Raw genomic sequence first — 23,023 nt, forward strand, 5'->3', positions numbered from 1 at the left:
AAAACTTACTGCAAGATTTGTCAATCCATTAAAAAAACCTTGTGTTGGAAAAATTTTGCTGTGACTTGGGGCGAGACATTGGGAACCAGCACGATCAGCCTGAATGGGCTGATGATGCCTCTTAATGTTGAATGTCTTGCTGGGAAACTGGCCATGCAGAAGCTATCTAGCCTCTGCTTAAAAATCTCCAAAGATGGAGAGCCCACCACCTCTGGAAGGAGCCAGTTCCACTGAGAAACCGCTCTAACTGTCAGGAATTTTATACGGTGATGTTTAGACGGAATTTCTTTTGCATTAATTTCATCCCATTGGTTCTGGTCTATCTTTCTGAGGCATGAGAGAACAACTCTGCTCCATCCTCTATATGGCAGCCTTTTAAATACGAAGATGGTTATCAGACCCCCTTTCAGTCACCTCCTCTCCAGGCTTAACAGACCAAGCTCCCCCAACCTTTCCTCAGATGTCTTGGTCTCCAAACCCCTCACCATCTTTGTTGCCCTCCTCTGGACACATTCCAGTTTGTCTACATCCCTCTTCAACTGGGGTGCCCAAAACTGAACACAGTTTTGTAATATTTTAATATTAAAAAATTTAAGTTATTAGTTGCCACTCTCAGCTAAGGCCAGCTCATGGCAACTTACAATTCAAAATACAAATAACAATAAGTAGAGAAAAGCGGCATATAAGAACCAACTGTTCTTCAGTAATCTCAGGGTTCTCTCTGTCTCCCCTCCCTCTCACAGGGTGTCTGTTGTGGGGGGAGCAAAGGGAAAGTGATTGGAAGCCACTTTGAGACTCCTTCAGGTAAAGAAAAAGCAGCATATAAGAACCAACTCTTCTTCATCTTCATCATCCATGGCTCTCTCAGCGTCACACACTTCACAGGGTGTCTGTTGTGGGGAGAGGAAAGGGAACGAGATTGTAAACTTATTTGAGACTCCTTCGGGTAGAGAAAAGCGGCGTTTAAGAACTAACTCTTCTTCTCCTCCGGATGAATTCTTTGGGCCTAACAGCCTCTCAAAGTCAACCTTTTGGATGTTGCTGGGAGAAAAGCTCTGCAGAGAGGGCATTCTTTGCCTTCTTGGGCTGGCTCATCTTTCCAGTAGCCTTTGAGAGGGGCATGAATGGTGGCCTTGCTGGCACCTGCCTGCCTGGTCAGGGGACCAGTTCAGCCTTTGGCCACTCTCATCCTTTGTTTAGTGGTTCTAATCCCTGAAAGCTCAGCTGAATCTCCTCACCTCTTCTTTGCAGTGTTGTGCAGTGGAAGCCATGATGAGTAATTAGGTGTTTTTTCAAGACATGCTCCTGTAACCTTTTAAGCTTGGATGGGTAGATGAAGCAATTTAATCTCTAGATTGCACTGACATGACAGAGCACTCCTCTGTTAAATGAGTCATTGTGTTAACACACAATTATGTCAGTCTCCCTTAAGAAAGTGGCTCTGTGAATCCCATTTCTGTACAGAGATGTGTACCACTCTGTTCCTTGCTGGTTGTAGGCAGCTGGGTCTGCAGAGCCAAGGACAGCTCTGGGGAGAGAGGCTGGAATGAATTCCGGATTGGCAGAGGATTATAATAAATGGCCACCTCCTCTTTGTGGTCTGCTGATGAACCCAGGGCTTCTGTTTCTCCTGTGGCTGGACAAAAGAAACCCTTGGAACATTGCCTCCCAAAAGGACTTGTGCAGAGAGAAGAGTCCTGTGCAGTCTTCGTTGAACCTTGAACATGGCTTGGTTCATCTTGACTTCACGGAGCTGCCAGTGGGTGCCTGATATTCCCTTTGCATGCTTGGCTCAGGAAAAAGGCCTGCGGTGCATGCTGATGGACCAGCAGGGACCAGCAGGGAGTAGGACAGGGGTAGTCAAACTGCGGCTCTCCAGATGTCCATGGACTACAATACATGGAATTGTTGTCCATGGACATCTGGAGGGCTGCAGTTTGACTACCCCTGGTTTAGGAAGAGCACAGAAGTGAACTCGGTGAGTGAGCTTCAGCAGTGCAATGGGCTGCCTCAGGAGGTGGGGAGCTCCCCCTCACTGGTGGTCTTCAAGCAGTGGCTGGACAGATCCTTCTCCTGGATGCGTGAGGCTGATCCTGCGCTGAGCAGGGGGTGGGACTGGATGGACCTAGATGGTTCCTCTTCCTACTCTTGGATTCTAGGAGTCTAGCTCAGCGGTGGAATGGGCTGCCTCAGGAGGTGGGGAGCTCCCCCTCACTGGCGATCTTCAAGCAGTGGCTGGTAGGATTGAACGTTTCGACATGGTTTGGCCGCCTCAGCAATCACTGAAGCCCGAGTCGGCGCTTAGGAGGCCAGTGCTGCGGCGCAGAGAGGAGGGACGGTGGCGTGCTAGCTGGCGCCTCCGTCCCACCTCTCTGTGGCACTGGGTGCCTCAGGCTTCGGTGATTGCCAAGGCAGTTGAACTGTGCTGAAGCACTCAACCTTAGTGGCTGGACATATTCTTACCCTGGATGCTGGGGGCTGATCCTGTGCTGAGCAGGGAGTGGGACTAGATGGCCTGTAGGCTCCTTCCTACTCTATGATTCCATGATTCTATGAACATCTATGCCTTTTCTGTAACAAGGCTCTTGGAACAAAATTCTGGAAGAAAACTAACTCATCTCATATAAAGCACTCTTTTTTTTCTCCTAATCTTTGGCTTGTTTGCTAACTACCTGCATCTTAATGCAGGAAACTTCCCCTTTGCTATTATTTACATCCTAAATTGCCCATTGCCTATTTGAGGTATGGGTGAATGTGGCAGTGATGAGGGACTGGTTAAAATGGTTCACCTGTGGAATCTGACTGGTTTCCAGAATACCTTGGATAAGTTTCCAGTTGGCAGCTTTGAGGCTGTGGTGGGAGCTCGTAAGGAGAAGCTCCTAAAAGTCATCTGTAAGTTTGTCCCTTTCCCAACCTCAGGGGGCTGAGTCTCAGGGGAGGCCGTTATATAAATACAATAAACAAACAAACAAACCTCTCCAATTCTCAGAGTGGAAGTCTGCAACCCTGGAAACACTGGACTTTCCAATAATACATTGTTAAACATAACAGTATAACCTCCATTAAATCAATGAATTGTGGACTTTACAACTGTATCAATATTTGAACTCATGGCATATAGACGACAATTGTATAGAGGCTTAGATATTTGAAAATTGTTTATTGAAACTTATGTGTAGATTTGCTACCACTGTTATATTTTTATCTTTATGTATTCCCCCCACCCAAAATAATTAAAAACTTATCTAGTTGCTGGGTTTTAATTCCCGTCTTCTTTTTTCTGTTTTTTGGAATAAATAAAATAAAAATATTAACTTGCCAAAATTATTTAAACAAAAAATTGAAATTGTGTGTTTGCAGGGCACCTATGAATGAATTATCATTAGCTGCTGCTGCAAACTATTGAGCAGGGTCAGCCCTGGTCAGTATTTGGATGGGAGACCGTGGGCCAATGAAGTCCAGGGCTCAGTCCACAAAGACAGGCAATGCTGATGTTGCCTCTGTACATCTCTGGTCTGGGGCCGCTGTAAATTAACCTTGACTTGATGGTGCTTTCCACCTCCTGTGCTGGTGGCCTTGCATAAAAATCCTCATTTTGCACATTTTGATAAAAGCTCATCTTTCATTCATTCCAACAACAAAAAAGATGGTTTTCCAGCGTTCCCCCAAATTTCCCAGTTTTTCTGTTGGGAAAAATGGGGTAGGGGTTGAGAAAAGCTTGTGCTATATTATAGAACTTATTTCATACATGGGAAACTGTTTTGAACAAAGATGCACTATAGAAATGTGTACAATAAAATTGAACCACTTTAATTGGTACAAAGATGGAAAACAAGAAGCTGACTCTGTATTCTGTCTTCATTAACAGATTAGATCACATTAGAAGCCCTGCTGACTAAGACGAGCCTAACTAGTTTTGAAAAATGAGCGGGCAGCTCCACACAAGCCTTGGTGGGGAGAGGGTGTTCCCCAGGGAAGGCCCTGCCCGCCCTGGAAGCAGAAGAGCCTGGTGTCCTCAGAGTCTTGGTAGAGAAGAGAGTGCTGGAGAAGGTGGTCCTTGAGGTACCATTTAGGGCTTCAGAGGTCAAAACAAGGACTTTGCCTTAAACTTGGAAGGATACTGAGCCTCCCAGAGACCCTTCAGGAGAGTGCAATCTCATTGAGCACAGGGTTATCATGTCCCCAGCCAACCATACCTTCATTTTTTGTGGATTCAGCACCAGTTGATTCACCCTCATCCAGCCCATCACTGACTTTGGGCAGTATATGAACAAATGTGTGGCCTTATAGAATCATAGTGTTGGAAGGGGCAACACAGGCCATCTAGTCCAACCCCCTGCTCAATGCAGGTTCAGTCCAAAGCATCCTAAAGCATCCAAGAAAAGTGTGTATCCGACCTTTGCTTGAAGACTTCCAGTGAGGGGGAGCTCACCACCTCCTTAGGCAGCCTATTCCACTGCTGAACTACTCTGACTGTGAAAAATTTCTTCCTGATATCTAGCCTATATCGTTGTACTTGTAGTTTAAACCCATTACTGCGTGTCCTCTCCTCTGCAGCCAATGGAAACAGCATCCTGCCCTCCTCCAAGTGACAACCTTTCAAATACTTAAAGAGGGCTATCATGTCCCCTCTCAACCACCTTTTCTCCAAGTCTCCTTTGGGCCTGTTAAAGAGGTAGAGTTGAGTTATTGCCATGTTTGGAAACATCTCAGGGAATCTGTTCCCTGCAAGGTAGACGAAGGAGAACATCCACTTATGTAGCCCTGTGGAGAAGCGATAAATGTCATCCCTTGACGCCTCACATATTTTAAAGGATGCTGATCACCTCCATTGAATGGCTGAGGGATTTAAGTGGGAGGAGCTTGTTTTCTCAAATGGACTCACTTTTCTTGCCGTTAAAAAAAACCTTTGTGGGTAAATGTAGGAAAATGACATTGTCCCCAAGCAGCAGAAAAATGTGGAAGTTTCTGTTCAGAAAAATAAATATAGCTAAACTGACTTGCTGGGAGGGGCTTTTGCTTAAAGGCTTGGCCTAAAGAAGGCCCAGGTCCCCCCCCCTCCCCAGCACCATCTTCAGTTGAAAGGACTGCTGTGAAAGACCTCTGCCCAAGCCTCTGGAGAGCAGCTGCCAGTCCGAGAGACGCTACTGATGTGGGTGGATTGAGGGTCAGATTTGGCAAAAGGCAGCTTCGTGGGTGTGCTTAGTCCCTGTCAACCGCCTGGTTGTGGCATCAGGCAGGCACTGAGCATCCTGCACTTCTAATCGTCACACACAAATCGGAGCATGCTGTGGGCAGATGCTGCAGGAAGGTGACTTTCCTGCATGGACGGCAGCTTGGCCCCCCCCCCCCCCCCGATGAATGAGTGGGTGGATTTGCACGGCTGTGCAAAAGGAGCTCCTGCGAGGAAAGAGCTGCTCAGCAGCTTCGGGCGCTGACTCGGCTTTGTGCTGTGGAGAAGAGGGGGAAGGGAGGCTGTGTGTGTGTGTGTGTGTGTGTGTGTGTGTCTGTGTGTGTCTTGCTGCTGTTGGTGGTGTGGGAAGGCAGTGGCCGTTTTCACCCTTCTTTGGGAACTTCTTCAAAGCACCCTTGTGGATTAAGCGTGGACAGAGTTGCCTGCCGGGAGTCAGTGCACTGCAGATGGATTGACCTCCCTGGTGAGCAAAAGTTGACTGCCAGCAAGGTGAGTGTATGAGTTGCTGATGGCCTTACCTGTCCCAAGTTGTTGATAATCTACCACTCTCTCAGTCATTGAGTGAGGAGGAACACATTTCTGGCTGTCTTTGCAAAACGGGCATGGAAGTGTAGCTCTTGGATGTGTAGCCTCAGTTTCCAGGCACACTCCCTGTCTCCTCGTGTTGGCTGTTTCTTGCCACCGAGAAATACCGAAGTGTCTGGAATTCCTGCAGACTGGCCACACTTTTGCCACTTCTCCTGCGCATGGAGATAGAGTTGCAGGTCTTGCAGTTGTGGCAGGCTAGGGAGTCTGCTGCTGGTTGGCAGAGAATGCTGAGAGGATCACATGCTTCAGGATAACTTAGCAGTGCAAAAGGAACTTTTTGGTTTGGGCCTTTCGACTTTCTTCTGGAATGCATGGAGTGACAAGTGTGTGTCTTTGTGTTAGTATTTAACCCATACTTTTCAAGTCAGTATTACGTCATTCTTACTGTCGCTTACATTAGGCCGTTCAGTCACCAGCTCTGTATATCTTGATCTATATGGCCTGGTGACACTGTAGCTAGAGCTTGACTGCTGTGGTTGAATAGCTAAGGGGACACTAGTAGAAACAGACTCCTGAAGAACATTGTGCTTCCTACATTTGGTGCGGTTCACCTGATCCATGCTTAAGCAGTTCAGAGCCTTCTAGTGAACTCAGCGTTACTGCTGGAAAAGTAAGTTAATGGTAGCTGCAAAAGACGCTTCCTTCCTTCATTTAGTCCAGAAGACGGCATTTCTCAGCTAATCTGGTCACATACACCCTTGCCACAGTAATCCTTGCCACATACACCCTTGCCACAGCCGGGCTACTTTAATGCACTGTGTGGGTCTCCTCGTGCAGTCAGCCTGGAAACTCTGCTCAGTACAGAACGGTGCAACTTGGTTATCGTCAGGAGCTGGATTCTTATCCATAGTCCACCTTTCTCACTGAGGCTTAAGATGGATTATGCAGTGTAAGCAAATGCAGTCAACAGAATGGGGCATCCTGCAGAATGTGGAATAAGAATTGTATTGCAGGAATCTGAAACAAATAATAAGCTTTTATATGACAAATTAACCCATGATGTAGGAATTACCTAGTAGGATTCTGTGTCCAGCGACAGCTTGAATCTATTATGGTGCCACATTCTATCCCTCGAGTTTGTTGCTCTATTTATGGTCTTATCTTCTTGCTTTTAATACATTGATATCTTCTACCTTTTAAATTCTTTCTCTGCATTGTTTATGGTGTTTAATGGTTAATAATTGGTCTTGCTCACATTGTTTCCTAGTGCTGTAATTGTAATCTTAGTGCGCTGCTTGCTAGATGTTGTACTCTGCATTTAATAAATATTTTGTCATCCGTCTTGAGTCTCTGCAGGAAGAGCAAGCTGTGAGTAAATAAATGGGCTGCTGGTGAAATGTTTTGAGTTGAAGCTGATGAGCTTGTGCCTCAACAGTTGAATTGTTCAAGCAGTGAACATACTCTTCCGCTTCTGATTTTGTTTCTTCTCTCTATGTTATGACATGTCCCCCGGCTGCCCCCAAATATGCTTTTGTAAAGTATTTACTATTCTCCTAGAAGAACGGAGCAGGAGTTATGAAAACTGGAGGAGGATCACCAATTTCTGTACAGGTCCCTAGCCCAAAGGGATAGTAAACTATCATGCCACATGGGTGGAACTCCCTTTTCCAGTTAAGGCCACTAGATACTCTTCTAGATCAGCAGCAGAGGCAGCTGTTTTCAGGATGATTGCAATCCTATCCATGATCAAAAGAAAAGCCTTTGGGGTAGTAAGTTTGGCTAGTCAAAGGCACACTTCAATTCCGATTTCTAGCTTGGTAATTGACTTGCCCTCCTCTGTGATCTTAATTAAAGTTGGGTGAAGATGGAGAGACTCTGACAGAACAGAGAAAAAGCAGAAAGGCTCAGTACCCATTTTGCCTCTGTTTCCCCACCAGAATAATATGGACACATCTAGGGATGGTGGTCGGCAAGAGATAGTGGGTGGGGGGTTGGCATGGACAGAGAGGTGGTCAAGAGGCACCTCACTGCCCTGGATGAGTCCAGATGCCCTGGGTTGGAGGGTGTGCACCTGAGAGTGCTCAAAGTACTTTCTGGAGAGCTTGTCCATCGTCTTTAGGACCTCTTAGAGGACTGGAGAGATGCCAGAAGACTGGAGGGGCGAAAATGTTATTCCAGTCTTCAAGAATGGGAGGAGAGATGACCCAGGAAGCTATAGGCCGGTGTGTCTGACCTCATACGCAGGGAAGATAATGGAGCAGATTCATCTGAGCAATTTGCTGATCCGGTGAAGTCAGCCCGGATTTGTCTCTAACAGGTCCTGCCAGACCAACCTTGTTTCCTTCTTTGACCAAGTGATGGGCTTATTAGTTCATGGAAATTCAGTGGATGTTGTTTACTGGGATCTCAGAAAGGCTTTTGACAACTTTCCCCATGATGATGATGAAGAGTTGGTTCTTATATGCTGCTTTTCTCTACCCGGAGGCTCAGAGCAGCTTACAGTCACCTTCTCTTCCTCTCCCCACAACAGACACCCTGTGAGGGAGGGGAGGCTGAGAGAGCCCTGATATTACTGAAGAAGAGTTGGTTCTTATATGCCACGTTTCTCTACCCTAAGGAGTCTCAAAGGGGCTGACAATCCCCTTCCCTTTCCCCACAAGAGACACCCTGTGAGGGAGGTGAGGCTGAGAGAGCCCTGATATCACTGCTCGGTCACAACAGTTTTATCAGTGCTGTGGCGAGCCCAGCTGGCTGTATGTGGGGGCGTGCAGAATCGAACCTGGTTTAGAAGTCTGCATTCCTAACCACAACAGCAAACTGTCTGGACAAACTGAAGGGCTGTAGGATGGATTTTCAGAGGGTTAGGTGGATAGGGAACTATGAGCAGTCAGTGTGATGCAGTGGTAAAAAAGGCAAATGCAGTCTTGGACTGTATCAACAGAGGCATCACATCAAAATCTCAAGATGTCATATCCCACTGTATACTGCATTGGTCAGGCCCTACCAGGAGTTCTATGTGCAGATCTGGAGGTCTCGTTTCAAAAAGGATGTGGACAAAATGGAGAGCGTTCAGAGGAGAGCGATGGAAATGATCCAGGGCCTGAGGACCAAGACCTATGAGGAAAGGCTGAGGGAATTGGGAATGTTTGGCCTGGAGAAGAGGCCAAGAGGATTGGAGTGGACAGGACTGCTGTCTTTGAAAGGTTGTCACTTAGAGCAGTGGTCCCCAACCTTTTTATCACTGGGGACCACTCAACGCTTGACAATTTTACTGAGGCCCACTGCCTTAATGCTCTCTGACTCTGGTCGCTATGGTAATGTTTAAACCTCCCTTCAAAATAAGATACAGACACGCCACGACAATGAACATAAGGAACATTTTATTTTCATGGAAATATTAACTCATGACAAGGACAAATCAATGGGAACCCTGAGCTTGTTTCTCTGCAACGAGATAGTCCCATCTAGGAGTGATGGGAGACAAGGACACCCAAAGTGTGTTGTAAAGGGCCGGGGGGGATGAAGTAAAGGGCCGGGGGGGGGGAGAAGGCGTCCTTCGCGGCTCACCTCCAATTAGTCGACGGACCACATGTGGTCCGTAGCCCACAGGTTGGGGATCGCTAACTTAGAGGACGGTGGCTCCTGTTGACAGCAGAGGAGAGGACACACAGTAATGGGTTTAAGCTACATGTAGAACGCTATGGACTAGATATTGGGGGGGGGGATTTCACAGTCAGAGTTTATCAGTGGAAGGGGCTGCCTGAGGAGGTGGGGAGCTCCCCCTCACTGGCGGTCTTCAAGCAGCGGCTGGACAGATCCTTCTCCAGGATGCTTGAGGCTGATCCTGCACTGAGCAGGGGGTGGGACTAGATGGCCTTTGTGGCCCCTTCCCACTCTAGGATTCTAGGAGTCTAGTTCAGCAGTGGAAGGGGCTGCCCAAGGAGGTGGGGAGCTCCCCCTCACTGGCCGTCTTCAAGCAGCGGCTGGACAGATCCTTCTCCTGGATGCTGGAGGCTGATCCTGCACTGAGGAGGGGGTGGGACTAGACGGCCTGCATGGTCACCTTCCCACTCTAGGATTCTAGGAGTCTAGTTCAGCCATGGAAGGGGCTGCCCAAGGAGGTGGGGAGCTCCCCCTCACTGGCGGTCTTCAAGCAGCGGCTGGACAGATCCTTCTCCAGGATGTTTGAGGCTGATCCTGCACTGAGCAGGGGGTGGGACTAGATGGCCTTTGTGGCCCCTTCCCACTCTAGGATTCTAGGAGTCTAGTTCAGCAGTGGAAGGGGCTGCCCAAGGAGGTGGGGAGCTCCCCCTCACTGGCGGTCTTCAAGCAGCGGATGGACAGATCCTTCTCCTGGATGCCTGAGGCTGGTCCTGCACTGAGCAGGGGGTAGGACTAGATAGCCTCCCCTCCCCTCCGCTCCCCTGCTTGAGCTATAAACTTAACTAAGTCTATTTTTAAAAATTTCTTCAAATAGTATTTTTAAAAATCTGCTTGGATTTTTGCCTTGCTCCCTGATTCTTATTCACTCTGGTCCAGTGAGAGTGGTGCCTGGGAAGGCCTGGGTCGAGTAGCTGCCACGCCTGCGCTTTCTTTTGCCCTCTTGCCCGCATCCTCTCCCATGCTGCCGTGTGTTGCTGGCAGCAGTAAGCAGCAGGCAGGAGATGTGCAGCCTGAGGGCTCCTGCTGCTTTCTGCCAGCCAGCAGTCTGTCTTTGGTTTTGGAGCTGGAATGTGATGAAGTTTAACGAGGGAGAACGTTTCCTTCCTTACGTGTGTCCTTGGAGGTGGAGTAAAAGTGAAGGCTGGCCTTAAAAGGGGAGTCACGAGAGGCAAGGCAATTCCTCAGCGGCAGGAGGCAGAGCACAAGTTGTGCCAGTTGTTGGCAGGAAGGAGGAAGGGCTTCACCCCCAGAGGCGCACTGGATATACTTTGGGCGCCTTGAGTGTGAGTTCAAGCAGTCACCCCTGGCTGACTGGTGTTTTTGAGTTCACATTGGGTGCAGGATGCCAAGGTCTCTGGGCTGGGCTGCAGTCTTCCCAGTGTGACGTCCTGCTCCCTTCGTTCTTTCCACTAGGAGGACGTGTGGAGTGTTGCTGATCTTGGCCTAATGGAGTTCTCCTGGTGTGGAATGCTGCTGGTGGCCATGGCTTTCCCACATGTGGAGCTGGACTTCAAAGGGTGGTCTGAGCCAGACCCACAGCTTGACCCCAGGTGATTCCCTTCTGGTGTACCTGGCCAGATTTATGCTTCTTCACAAGGCAGCCCCCTTCCTCATTTCTGCTGTCCTGGCTTTGCCAACAGGGTGAGGTCATTCTGGTCTTAAGCAGAGACAAAGTTTGAGGTGCCAGAGAACCGGGTTCCTTTCTGTCTTCCTCATGCACAAGAGCTGGAGGTGACATTGCTGCTTCTCCTCAAACCGGAAGGACCTAGGTATGTTCACCCCATTCACATCACTCCATCTTGTGCAGAGACACGTCATAAAAAGTAATACGCCTTAAGAAAATTAGTGGCTTCTTCTAATTCCCTATAATGATAGGGCTATTTAAAGTTATGACGCAAGCAAGGAAATACTCTAAGCCCATGGTAGGGGAGGGGGCGTTTGTTGCTCTCCTACCTGCCAGGTGCTGTTGCTCTGTCTTCCCAATTGCTGGAGGGCTATGGGAGTTTTCCAGGCTCAGGCTAGAAGGCCTGGCAGGCTGTGCGTGATGGCTTGTGTAATGTTGTGTAATGTTGGCAAGTGTGAGTTTGCTGAGTGGTTCCTTGTGTAATGGGGCAACTGGCAGAAACTGACTGACTGCTGTCTGGGATAATAACCTACTGTCAGGAAAATGTGGGCCCCAGGAAGGCAAACCTTTTGGTTCCCTTTGCAGCACTGTGGAGAGGATGAGGGGTTGCAGGTAGGGTTTAAAGAAATGAACAGGACTGCCTGGTAACTTTTCAAACTTCGTTTTATTTAAAACACTGAAAATCCAGGGGGGTTAGCTTTTGCTCATATCAGCGATAGATGGCTGAGTCCAGTGGTGCCGAGCTGGCATTTGGACTTCTTTTGTTTGTGATCTGAGGAGCTCCTGTGCTTGGGCCTCTTGGTTGAAGGAGGTTCTGTGCCATAGGACCCCCCCCTCTTAAGAATATGAAGGGAGGCTCCTTCCTGTTCCTTTGTGCACACATCAGGCAGTGTGGCCTAAGAGCATTTGGGGAGCCCAGTAGAGCAGGCACCCGGGTTTAGCACACTTAAGGGCTCCTAATACAAGACTTCAGCAGGCCTTTTGGTTCAGTGGCAAATGTCACACCATCTGAGAGGGGACTTCAACCACGCAAGGACCACAGCAAGCTCATAATTCCGGTATTTTCCTTGCATTTGCGAAACACCTTTATTATGCTGTGCTGTTCACCCTCTACCTATATGCATAGACCCGTCCTTCCTTATTAACGTCTCCAAGGAAGTGTTTGTGTACACCTAAGCTTATACCTTGAATGGAACTTTGTTGATCTTAAAGGTGCTACAGAACTCAAACTTCGTTTCACTGAAGCAGGGATGTGGGTATTCCAGAAAAATTGCATGGGAAACCTTTCTGATTCAAATTTAAGTAAATAATTTAAATATAGTTAGCAACATTTAATTAGCATTATCAAAAGAAGGTAGATATACATGTACAAGCCTGGGTCATATATGAGCAGTAGGGTTTGTCCATGTTTCATGTAGTACATTTAGCCTGTCTAATATGATTGACTTGCATAATATTAATTCTGACAAGTGTAAGGTAAATAGGCTATATTTACATAAGTGGAATGCAAAATTTTCTGCATTGCACTGAACTGTACATGGGATCATAACTCTCTAGATTTGTCTTCCTTTAGCTTTGCATGCCTTGATGTGTAGTCAGGTTACTTAAGGCATTGAAATAGGGTGGCTGTCCTTTCCTTCCCCCCATCAGTGTTGCCCTAACCCTTCACAGAACTTTAAATTTGTACCTCAGCATTCTTCAGACTTCCTAGAAATGTTGTGGGGCATAAATGGGTCATGGTGTAGTTAAAAGTGGCAGCTTCTAATCTGGCAAGTCAGGCTTGATTCCCTGCCTCTCCACATGTAGCCAGCTGGGTGACCTTGGGTTGTCACAGTCCTGATAAGAGCTGTTCTCACACAGTAGTCTGGTGAGGGGTCTCTCAGCCCCACCTACTTCTCAGGGTGTCTGTTGTGGGGAGAGGAAGGGAAGGCGATTGTAAGCTACTTCGAGACCCCTTTGAGAAGTGAAAAGCAGGATATAAAACCAACTCTTCTTCTTCCCCATGGAAAAGAATACTTGAACCTTCCTCTAGGAGCTCCATAGAGTTTGTTGAAAGGCTTGGGAGAGGATGCCTATGATTACTTATGTGACTAATTCAGTTTTGAGGTGGTTCTCTGACATTCTGTGATCCAAACTTGAGAGCAATGCAAATGTCAGTAAAAAGTGGGTGTAAGTCAACATAGCGTTTCTTTGTACCCCAGAAATCTTCTCAGTGCCCTGTTAAAGTAGGAGGCCAGAGAAGCTAACAGTCTTCATCACTCCACTAATAATTTCATTGGCACATGATCTTGTGACCACCATGAGTAATTGGCTTGGAAGAGGATTAGACAAGTTAATCAAAGACAGGTGATTTATCCATGTTGAATAAAGAGGCAGCAGCCCTCTGAAAACTAGTGCTAGAGAGTGGAGAAAGGGAGAGGCCTTGCTTGCAGGCTTCCCAGGATCCAGAGGTTGGCCACTAAATCAAACAGGACGTAGGTGTAGGTGGACCATTGGTGTAGTCCAGCAGGGCTCATCTTACATTGCACAATTCCATTTCATGGCTTTAAGAGATGGATTTGGGACACGCATGTGCTGGTTAAAGTTGGAAGAACCAAATTTGCCCTGGCTGCTTCTGAAATGTTTGGGCAGTGAAGGGGATAGCCAGGTCTTCCTGGGTGAGTGTTGGGAAGGGAGATGACTTTTGGAGGGTGTACGTGTGCCTTTCTTAGACCTCTTCAAAGCTGTGCTTCACAGAGTGCAGGGCTCGCGGCGGTTTACACAGTAAAAGAATAAAAAACATAAAACCCACTTTCTCAATGAGACACCAGGCAAACTGCCCAGGGTCAGTATACACAAACATCCAGCATGGCATGGGACAAAATTAGGACTGTGGAAATCTGAGGAAAAGCAAAGCATCAACATGACATGTTAAATGGTGCAAGAGAATACATACCAGGCTCACACAGCAACAGACAGACAGCATGTAGTAGACGTAGTAGAGTAGTCCACATTCCCTCCTCCTTCTTCATCAAAGCATCTTTCTAAAATACCATCTTGTAGTGTTGCCCTATTATTTGTGTGAAAATTGCCTGAACAATTCAGTTTTGCACAGTTTGTGGAATACCAAGGAAAAAAATTGTATGTTATAGAATGTTATAATGTTCCATGTAAATTTATGCAGTGTTCCGTGTAAACCACCCAGAGCCGTAAAGAATGGGCAGTATAAACATCCAAGTAAACAAACAAACAAACCTTTCTGGCCGCCTTCATCAGCTGGGCCATCCCATAAGGCAGGGGCTGCAACAGAGAAAGTGTAAGCACGCAGAGTTGTTGATTTTGTCTCTTTGGAAGGTGGCACCTACAAAAGATGCTGCTCATGACAAGCAGTCCTGCAGATGTGAGGGGCCACAGAGCCATGAAGAGCTTTGATGTGACTGTCAGTACCTTGAATTGCACCTGAAAGGAGTGTAAGTTGCCCATCACATTTTGGAATAGCAGGAGTATTTGCCATTCTGATCACCAAGAATTGCAAGCCGCCCAATGCCTCTGAAGCTAGTTCTTGGTTCTCTGTGTTCCCATAGAAACTGCAGGTTGGTTGCAGCAAACTGGTTAAAAGATGCTTGTCAGAAATACCTTTGAAAGATGCTTGAATTTCTTGCAATGGCTTGCATTAACCCTTTGCCAGTTCTCTTTTTTCCTCCAGTAGTTTACCACCAGTCATTTTATAGGCAGTATTTTATCAGAGTTGGGTGGTTCTTTATATACACATTATTATAAACTATGATCTGACCAAAAGCAGTGTAAAAGCACTAAAACACATCTAAACGCCATCAATAAAATAATTTTCATTGCATCAGTCTGACCACTGTCAAATGTTTGAGGCCTCAACAGCACTCTTAAAGAGGGCTGTTTGGCAACCCTTCCTAAAGGAAATCTAAAAGGAGCAACAAAGAGGCAGATAAGGGGGCTGGGCTGACCTTCTAAATGGGGGTCCATTTAGAGCACTGGAACAACAGCAGAGAAGGCTCTTGTATGCGCTTTTGCAGAGGGTCATAGATGCTACAGTGCTCTTGGCTTGCTAGTCTGAATGGCAAGCCCTTAGCTAAAAGACTATAATTTTGGCATTGTGGGATGAACAAAAAGAGGAGGTGTTGGAGCTAAATATGGCTCATTCAATCAGGCTTTCTCAACCCTCTGGTTTCTTGTTGGCCCTGGAAAGGTTTCCCAAAAGGGTGGGTGTTAATTTTTTATATATATTTTTTTAAATTTGCTAAACATTTGTCAGGTGATGTGATGGCCATATATGGTCATGTTGACCTGGTCCACCCTCCCAAAATGGCCACTGATGGGCCTGGACGGGGTGGGGAGGGGAGGGGCCCCTGGTGGGCATGTCCACAGCTCTGCTATACTTCCCAACCCTATTCTGCATGATTGCACCACTTCTGGGGTTTCTCGAAGCCTGAAGAATGTTTCAAGGGTTTCCCAACAGTAAGACAATTGAGAAAGGAAGAGAGGAAACTAGGCAGGGCTCCAGTGTTGGTGGTTCTTTTATCCTCTTTCTAGTTAGAAGCAGACAGATTTCTTCTGAGCAACAGATGTATATTCTGTAATCTATTGCCCAGAAGGGCTGTTCTAGTACTCTTTTTTTGTACCCCCCCCCCCCATTTTATCATGTTCCATTTTGTGAGCTGTCCTGATCAATTCTGTGGACAGGTGACCTCTAAACTTTTAAAAAGCCAGTTCATGGCAAGGCGGTGTTTTTAACTTCCATCTTGCCGAGCTCCTAGCTGTGATCTCTCTCAGCCCTGGAACTGCAGGAAGCAGGAAAGCAGCTGGGTCTGTCACTCCCTGAGCCCTCAGTCATCCCTCCCATGTTGGCTGTGCAGAAGCAGAACTTTTTGTGACTCAGTTTGTGGCCTTGCTGGTCAGTCCTGCCATGCGGGGCTCTCGAGGCGATGGTGGCAGTGGCTGCGACAGCCGTCCGCTAGGCAGCTTTCATTTGGATGCGGCCCACAAGGGGTTAAACACCATGCAGGGAAGATGCTGCTCCCAGTCTCAGGGAAGGTGATGGCTGCAGTGGCTGGATGTGCATGTGCCAGCTGCTGGGCATATTCCAGCAGGGCAGTGTGGATCAGACAAGGACCGGAAAGGCCAGGGCTCCACTTCCCTTGTCTGTCTGTCTGTCCCATCCTGTCCTTGAGAAAGATTCTGTCGCTTAGCTTCACCCATCTAGCAGGACTGCTAAAAGAGAAGAAAAGGCATTTCCAGGTTGGCTGGCGGAGGGACAGAATGAAAATCTGGTAAAAGTCCCAGACCCTGTGCTCTGAGCGTGGTTTCTCCTGCCCAGCTGGAACCCCATTCCCTCCCTTCTTCTGGACTCATGGGTAGTCTGGCTGAAATAAAGCCCTGGCTAGGAGCCTAGGCTGAGGCATACACCCAGCAAAGTTTTAACCAATCAGGGTTTTATCACATAATCAAATAAGATTTTGCCATTTGACTTTTTTAAGATTTGAGGGCTGCTACTAGGAACTGGTCATACATTTCCACCCCTTCATTTCATGCGGCAGAACGGCAGAGGCAGGAAATTCAGCCTTCAGAACTTCTGCTGCTTGCTTGGCAGAATCAATGAATTACAGGCTTCTTTCTTTCTTTCTTTCTTTCTTTCTTTCTTTCTTTCTTTCTTTCTTTCTTTCTTTCTTTCTTTCTTTCTTTCTTTCTTTCTTTCTTTCTTTCTTTCTTTCTTTCTTTCTTTCTTTCTTTCTTTCTTTCTTTCTTTCTTTCTTTCTTTCTTTCTTTCTTTCTTTCTTTCTATTTAGAATCCTAGAATCATAGAGTTGGAAGGGTCCATACAGGCCATCTAGTCCAACCCCCTGCTCAACGCAGGATCAGCCCAAAGCTTAACTATCTACCTACCTACCTACCTACCTACTGCCCTTCCCAGAGGCTCAGGGCGGTTTACATGGAACATATGAATAATACATGAAACATGGAACATATGCACAATAACATGAATAACCGTACAATAATATTAATGATAGTTGTAACAATATAAACAGTGTAAACAAAGCCACAGTGCAACATTGCAAACAGGTCCAGAGCATTCTGGCGGAGTTCTGAGAAGGAGGGGAGCGGGGGCCCTTCAGTCGCTGTTGGTTATGCCTGGTCTCAACCAAATAAATGCCTGTCGGATGAGCTCCCTTTTTGTTTTTTGAAGCCTATTCCAGCCAGCTGTGGAGCAAGTCTGTCTGTTTTGAACAGGGGACCCTCCCCAGACTGCATCTTGACAAGGTAGGCTGTGGGGTCTGTCTTCCAGGCCATTCGAGACCCCCAGCCTGCCTTGAGAGTTGGCTCCCCCTGCAGTGGCCACTGCCAGGCTTCAGTCTGAGACGACCAGGGCTGAATTCCGGCTCTGCCATCGGAGCCTGCCGGGTAGGCCGGAGCCTGACATAATTTCTTAGGTTAACCTACCTTGTAGGGTGGTGGTGCAGATAGTCTGAAAGGGGGAGGACTGTGTGAAGAGCTGCTTTGGGGGTCCCACTTAGGGGAAAAAGCCAGATCTAAATACAAAATAAGCAATATAGACAGTAAGCATCTCTGGCAGGTCTTGGGTGTACTTGTAAAAAGCATTTTTGCTCTTAAGTAATGCCTTTTCTCCTAGTCTGTTCTCTTTGGTTTCCAGGCAACCTGTCCTTCGGCAGGATCACAGCACCCTGCTGACGTCTGTGCCTTTCTCCCCCCTCTATTCTCTCCCTCCCCATCACTGGGAAGCTCAGAGCCGAACACATGTGAGCTGTTCTCTGTCTCCCCTCCCACGTGCCATGATGTTTGCCTCAGAGCACAAGTGGGAAAAGGCAGCTTGGAGGGCGGAAGAGCTCTGGCTGGGCCATCTTCTCTGTCACAGACCATTCTGCCTGTAGCGTCCTTTGAATGGGGCATATTTGGTATTCTCCTGTTCTTAGGGGAGCAAGAAGAATGTGCCATCAATCTTTCCCCGGAGTAATTTCATCCAGTACTGCCATGGTGAATCGCTTGACACAGGTGCAGGACAGGAACTGCCCTTGAGGCTTATGATGAGCTCGGCTGGAGAACTGCTGGGATAGAGGCATAAAGCAAGATTAGAGGTAATTGGGGAGCCTGAGAAGGACAGGGATGTTCCAGAAATAGGCCCCACGTGTGGCTGTAGCAAAGCCCTGGATAGATTATGCAAAAACCTCCTGCTTGGACTCCAGAGAGACCCCAAGTCTGTGATCATTGTAGGAAACAGCAACTGTAGGCCAGCATACTTTTAGCATACATTTCCTTGGGCTGCGTGGTGGTTCATTCATCCATAAAGATGTAGGGCTCTCGCCTGAGGTGTTGTGCTCCCGCAGCGTTCTAGAGTGGATCTCCCTGGAGAGGGAAGTGGGGTCTGCTCCCTGCAGAAAGACTTGAGGAGGCTGTAAGCCCAGGTCGTATTCCTTAGAGTTATATGGCTTTGGCCTTGTAGGTGGCTCTTTGCCCTCGGCCTGGAAAATGCAGACTTTCAGGAAGTCTGACCCTGCTGGCTGGGGAGGGAGAGGAACAGTCCGTGGGGTACTTCAGGGGGCTGAATTTGCTGCCACTGAAAGCAAACCCCCCCCCCCCCCAGTTGTGCTGAGGCACGTAGAAGTTCTGTAGTCTTTCAAGCCATGGAAGAAACAATTCTGTGATGCAGCGGTAAAAAAGGCGAATGCCATTTTGGGCTGTATCAACGGGGGTATCGCATCAAAATCACAAGCTGTCATAGTCCTACTCAGACCACACCTGGAGTACTGTGTGCAGTTCTGGAGGCCTCACTTCCAGAAGGACGTAGATAAAATTGAAAGGGTACAGAGGAGAGCGGCGAGGATGATCTGGGGCCAAGGGACCAAGCCCTACTAAGATAGGTTGAGGGACTTGGGAATGTTCAGCCTGGAGAAAAGGAGGTTGAGAGGGGACATGATACCCTCTTTAAGTATTTGAAAGGTTGCCATTTGGAGGAGAGCAGGATGCTGTTCCCATTGGCTGCAGAGGAGAGGACACACAGTAATGGGTTTAAACTACAAGTACAACGATATAGGCTAGATATCAGGAAAAAAAATTTCACAGTCAGTAGTTCAGCAGTAGAATAGGCTGCCTAAGGAGGTAGTGAACTCCCCCTCACTGGCAGTCTTCAAGCAAAGGTTGGATACACATTTTTGTTGGTTTAGGATGCTTAGGGCTGATCCTGCGTTGAGCAGGGGGTTGGACTAGATGGCCTGTATGGCCCCTTCCAACTCTGTGATTCTATGATTCTATATTGACCCTGGGCAGTTTGCCTGGTGTCTCATTGAGAAAGTGGGTTTTATGTTTTTTATTCTTTTACTGTGTAAACCGCCGCGAGCCCTGTCAGGAATCTGCGGCATATAAATTTAAGTACATAATAAACAAATAAACGAACAAATAAATAAATAAATGGGGGGGGCTACAAACCACAGACAATCAAAGAAATGTTACCATTCTAATCTCTCGGACTCCTTGAGCACTTGCCTTGGGTGTGGTGCGGAACCCTCAAGCTGGGTGCTCTGCACGTTGGGAGCCCCCACAGGGAACAGACACCTCCGGGAAGTTGCCAGCCTTGCTCCTTTGAAGGCCACCACTTCCAGAAGGCACTGCTCAGTGTGCCCCTCCAGCACCGATTTCCAGGGGCTTACCCTGCAGTTCTTGGCCACCTGAATGGCAAAAATACACCTGCTTTTCCAGAACAGAAGGGGCACCATGCATTCTTTTCAGAAACTCATTCAAAGATTCACCGGAACCCACCCTCCTCAGGCATTCCCGCAATCTTATCTGACTTTAAGGTGACCTCATTTTTGTAGGACGGCAGTCTGGACTACATGGCCTGTATGGGCCCTTCCAACTCAACGATCCTATGATACCTACTATGACACCTTCCTATGCTTGCACTGAGTGTTGCGCTGCACTCTGTGTAGCACAGCTTTGGAGAGGTCTAAGAAAGGCACACGTACACCCTCCAAAAGTCATCTCCCTTTGGATGGAAGGAAAGACGGACAAAGTTGCCCACTGGAAAAGGGCAGCACAGTGGAAGAAAGGGAGGATTGGAAGGAAGAAGAGATGCAGCTGTGAGGCAGGGCAAGGTGGGGGTGGAATGCGGATTTGGATGGTAAACATGTCACTGTCTGAACAGCAAAATGGAAAGCTGCTGGGCTTGATCCAGGGCCTGTGAATGAAAGGCTTTGCTCCGGCATTTGCTTTGGGGAAGCAACAACGACTTGGGTTTCATGTGGAATTGAACATCTCCATGGCAATGGGTAAACAGGCATGTAAGCAGGTGGTTGCAAGCATCAGGCAGCATGCTTTGGCCAGGCCTCTTTTCAGTGGGGCAGGGGCGTGTGCTAAATGCTTGGCAAGGCAGCCCCGCATGGGCTGGCTGGGATATGAAGGATGGCTTTCTCTGGGAAGACACCCTCCCTTAGATATGCCTGACAAGTGCCTTGTGGAGCCCGCTCTGCTGGTGGGCAGGCAAAGGGCCCAGTTTGTGCTGTTTTTCATGGGGAGGGCCTTTGCACAGGCAAGGATGCTGGCTGTGCTCAAGGAACTTAACATCTTCCGCAAGATGCATCTGGAAATTGGGACTGGGGTATCTCAACAAGACACTCCTTTTGTCGATAATCAGATGGATTGCCCTTTGGTAATAAATGTTGTGCTAGTAAAACAAACATTCTGTCCCAGTTGCCAAGGAGCCTGGGCGCTCTTGGAGTTATTCTACATGTTGAGTGAGGTAACTTTTCTGTTTGTGATTGTGTATTTGTTGTCCAAGTCTATAGGTGGCAAACATGAAACAGAGCTATGAGAGAGATTGCCCTGGAAAGGGAAGAATTTTGTTTGCTTATAGTGTGAGTAGAAGAGTGAAGGTGGGGGGTGGTATTGTGTGTGTTTGTGTTTTGTCCCCTCTCCTCAAGCACTTTTTGATTTTTTTCTAAAAAACTGGGCAGCACTGGGGGGGGGGGAGAACTCCTCTGAGATATTTTGGTTTTAGAATGATCAAAATGCTGCTTAAAGCAAGAGTTTTCAAAATGTACAGCATGGAAAAATCTCAGGACTTTAAAAGGTTTTCTGCTGGAACAGTTGGGGAATTTGAGGAAACATTTTTGGGGTGATGACTACATGTTGCTTACATATATCACACTTTCAGGAAAGTAAGTATTGCATATAGTTCAGTTCTCCCACCTCCTCACTCTTTTTTTCCTGGAAAAGGGAGAGAATTTCTTTTCTCCTCCAGTGTGAACATTTCTGGGAATTGGATTTTCTCTAAGTGTGGGAAATCAAGGACTACAGGAGGCTAGAAAATGACCTAGTAAGGGTTGTGTTAGCATTGTTCATCTTTCCTTGTGCCAAGATTCAGTGCTCTTATAGGTTCTAGGTGATCATTGTGCTTGCAATTAAACACGTATCCCTTGTAGAGAATCCATAATGAGTATCCTTCAAGTTGGAATTAGCTGCTAGCAGCAGGGCATTCTTCTTTTTTTTTTTTTAGGTAAAACTGATCTGCTCTTCACGGGCTCAATGCACCACACATCTAGCAGTTTGAGCCTGTGCAAGGGTCTTGATTGGAACCTTCCAGAGGGAAGCTGAAAAACTGAAATTCAGTGGGTCCACCAGCTCCCAGTCAACACATGACGTGGAAGGAGATCACCTACTGCTCATTTCTTTCACTTGACAAGTTAGTTGCATCTAGAAGGACTTTCCCAGAAGAGTACTTTCTTGAAGCTAAAGATTTTCAGGTTTTTCTTGTATCATAGTTCAGCTGTAACTTCTGCTACTCCACTGGATTTGGCTTTTAGCTTAGAATCATAGAATCATAGAATAATAGAGTTGGAATAGAGTCCAACCCCCTGCACTATGCAGGACACTCACATCCCAATCGCTCATCCCCTTTAACCTGCCACCGCTTTGCCTTCACAGAATCAGCCTCTCCGTCAGATGGCTATCCAGCCTCTGCTTAAAAATCTCCAAAGATGGAGAGCCCACCGCCTCCCGAGGAAGCTTGTATGGTGTATGATTTTGAGAAGATGTCTAAACTGCCCTGAACTGCAAGGGATGGCGTCATAGAAATATGATAGATAGATAGATAGATAGATAGATAGATAGATAGATAGATAGATAGATAGATAGATAGATAGATAGATAGATAGATAGATAGATAGATAGATAGATAGATAGATAGATAGATAGATAGATAGATAGATAGTGTGGTAATTACTTACTGCAGAAAGAGGAGCAGGAAATGTCTGTCTAGCTGTGCTTGTTTTTGTGATGGGCACAAATCAACTTTGTGAAAATCTCCAAGCACTACCTGAGGATCTGAACCTTGATACTACCTTGAATAGGACAAATGATCTTTGAGGCCTAGCAATTTGCCTTCAGTCTCTGTGGGAAAGGCAGGCTATAAATGGATGGAATAAATAATAAAAATCCAGCTGCAAAACGAATTATGTATCAACATAGGCCAGATCCTTTTCTTCCTTGTATAGCTAGCACTGGAAATGGTTGATGTGAGGAGGGCAGATTGTGGAATAGCAGGCACAGGGAAGAGGCGTTTAGTCTGGGGAGGACTTTGCAAAACAGCGGCCAGTTGTAAATTCCTAGGTGCTAGGCAAGGTGGACTAGCAGCCTGGCTCTGTCTCCGGCTTTCATGGATGCCTTGATGGAATCACACACCTCGGCATGCAGAGGCTTGGGGAAAACAGACAACTCAAGAGAGAAACATTCTTCCTAAGCACCGTTTTCTCTATTTTGCAAGTAGAAAAATAGGTACGTTTAGGGGGAAATTGGGGGGAAACAAACCTTCATGTGTAATCCCTGTCTGCCTTGTGGAATGACTGAAATGTTTTTAAAGTAAACGCTTTACTCAAAATAAATACTGTCTAAGGTGTAAGGACTTTTCCCGTTTTTCTGGTGGAAAATTTGGAAACGTTGGGGAACACTGAAAAACTTCTTTTAAAATAAGCTTTTCTAATTAAAGCTTGTTTTTC

At 47.1% G+C, this 23,023-nt stretch overlaps 1 protein-coding gene across 10 annotated transcripts in view; it reads left to right on the forward strand.

The window, feature by feature from the left end:
* SIK3 (SIK family kinase 3) overlaps positions 1–23,023 on the forward strand; it is a 60,806-nt gene that overhangs the window by 13,125 nt on the left and 24,658 nt on the right. For 2 of the 10 annotated variants that reach the window (XM_077305079.1, XM_077305082.1), the window contains exon 1: positions 20,749–20,769. The exons of 3 other annotated variants lie outside the window; for them this stretch is intronic. In XM_077305079.1, the coding sequence (XP_077161194.1) occupies positions 20,758–20,769 (12 nt within the window). In that variant the 5' untranslated portion in view covers positions 20,749–20,757. Of the gene's footprint in view, positions 1–10,798; positions 10,936–11,025; positions 11,155–20,747; positions 20,770–21,824; positions 22,803–23,023 lie in introns of those variants that run through there. 5 more of the 10 variants (XM_077305081.1, XM_077305084.1, XM_077305085.1 and 2 more) reach the window with 4 other exon arrangements.

Source organism: Paroedura picta, chromosome 12 (genome assembly GCF_049243985.1).
Source record: "Paroedura picta isolate Pp20150507F chromosome 12, Ppicta_v3.0, whole genome shotgun sequence".
NCBI lineage: Eukaryota > Metazoa > Chordata > Lepidosauria > Squamata > Gekkonidae > Paroedura > Paroedura picta.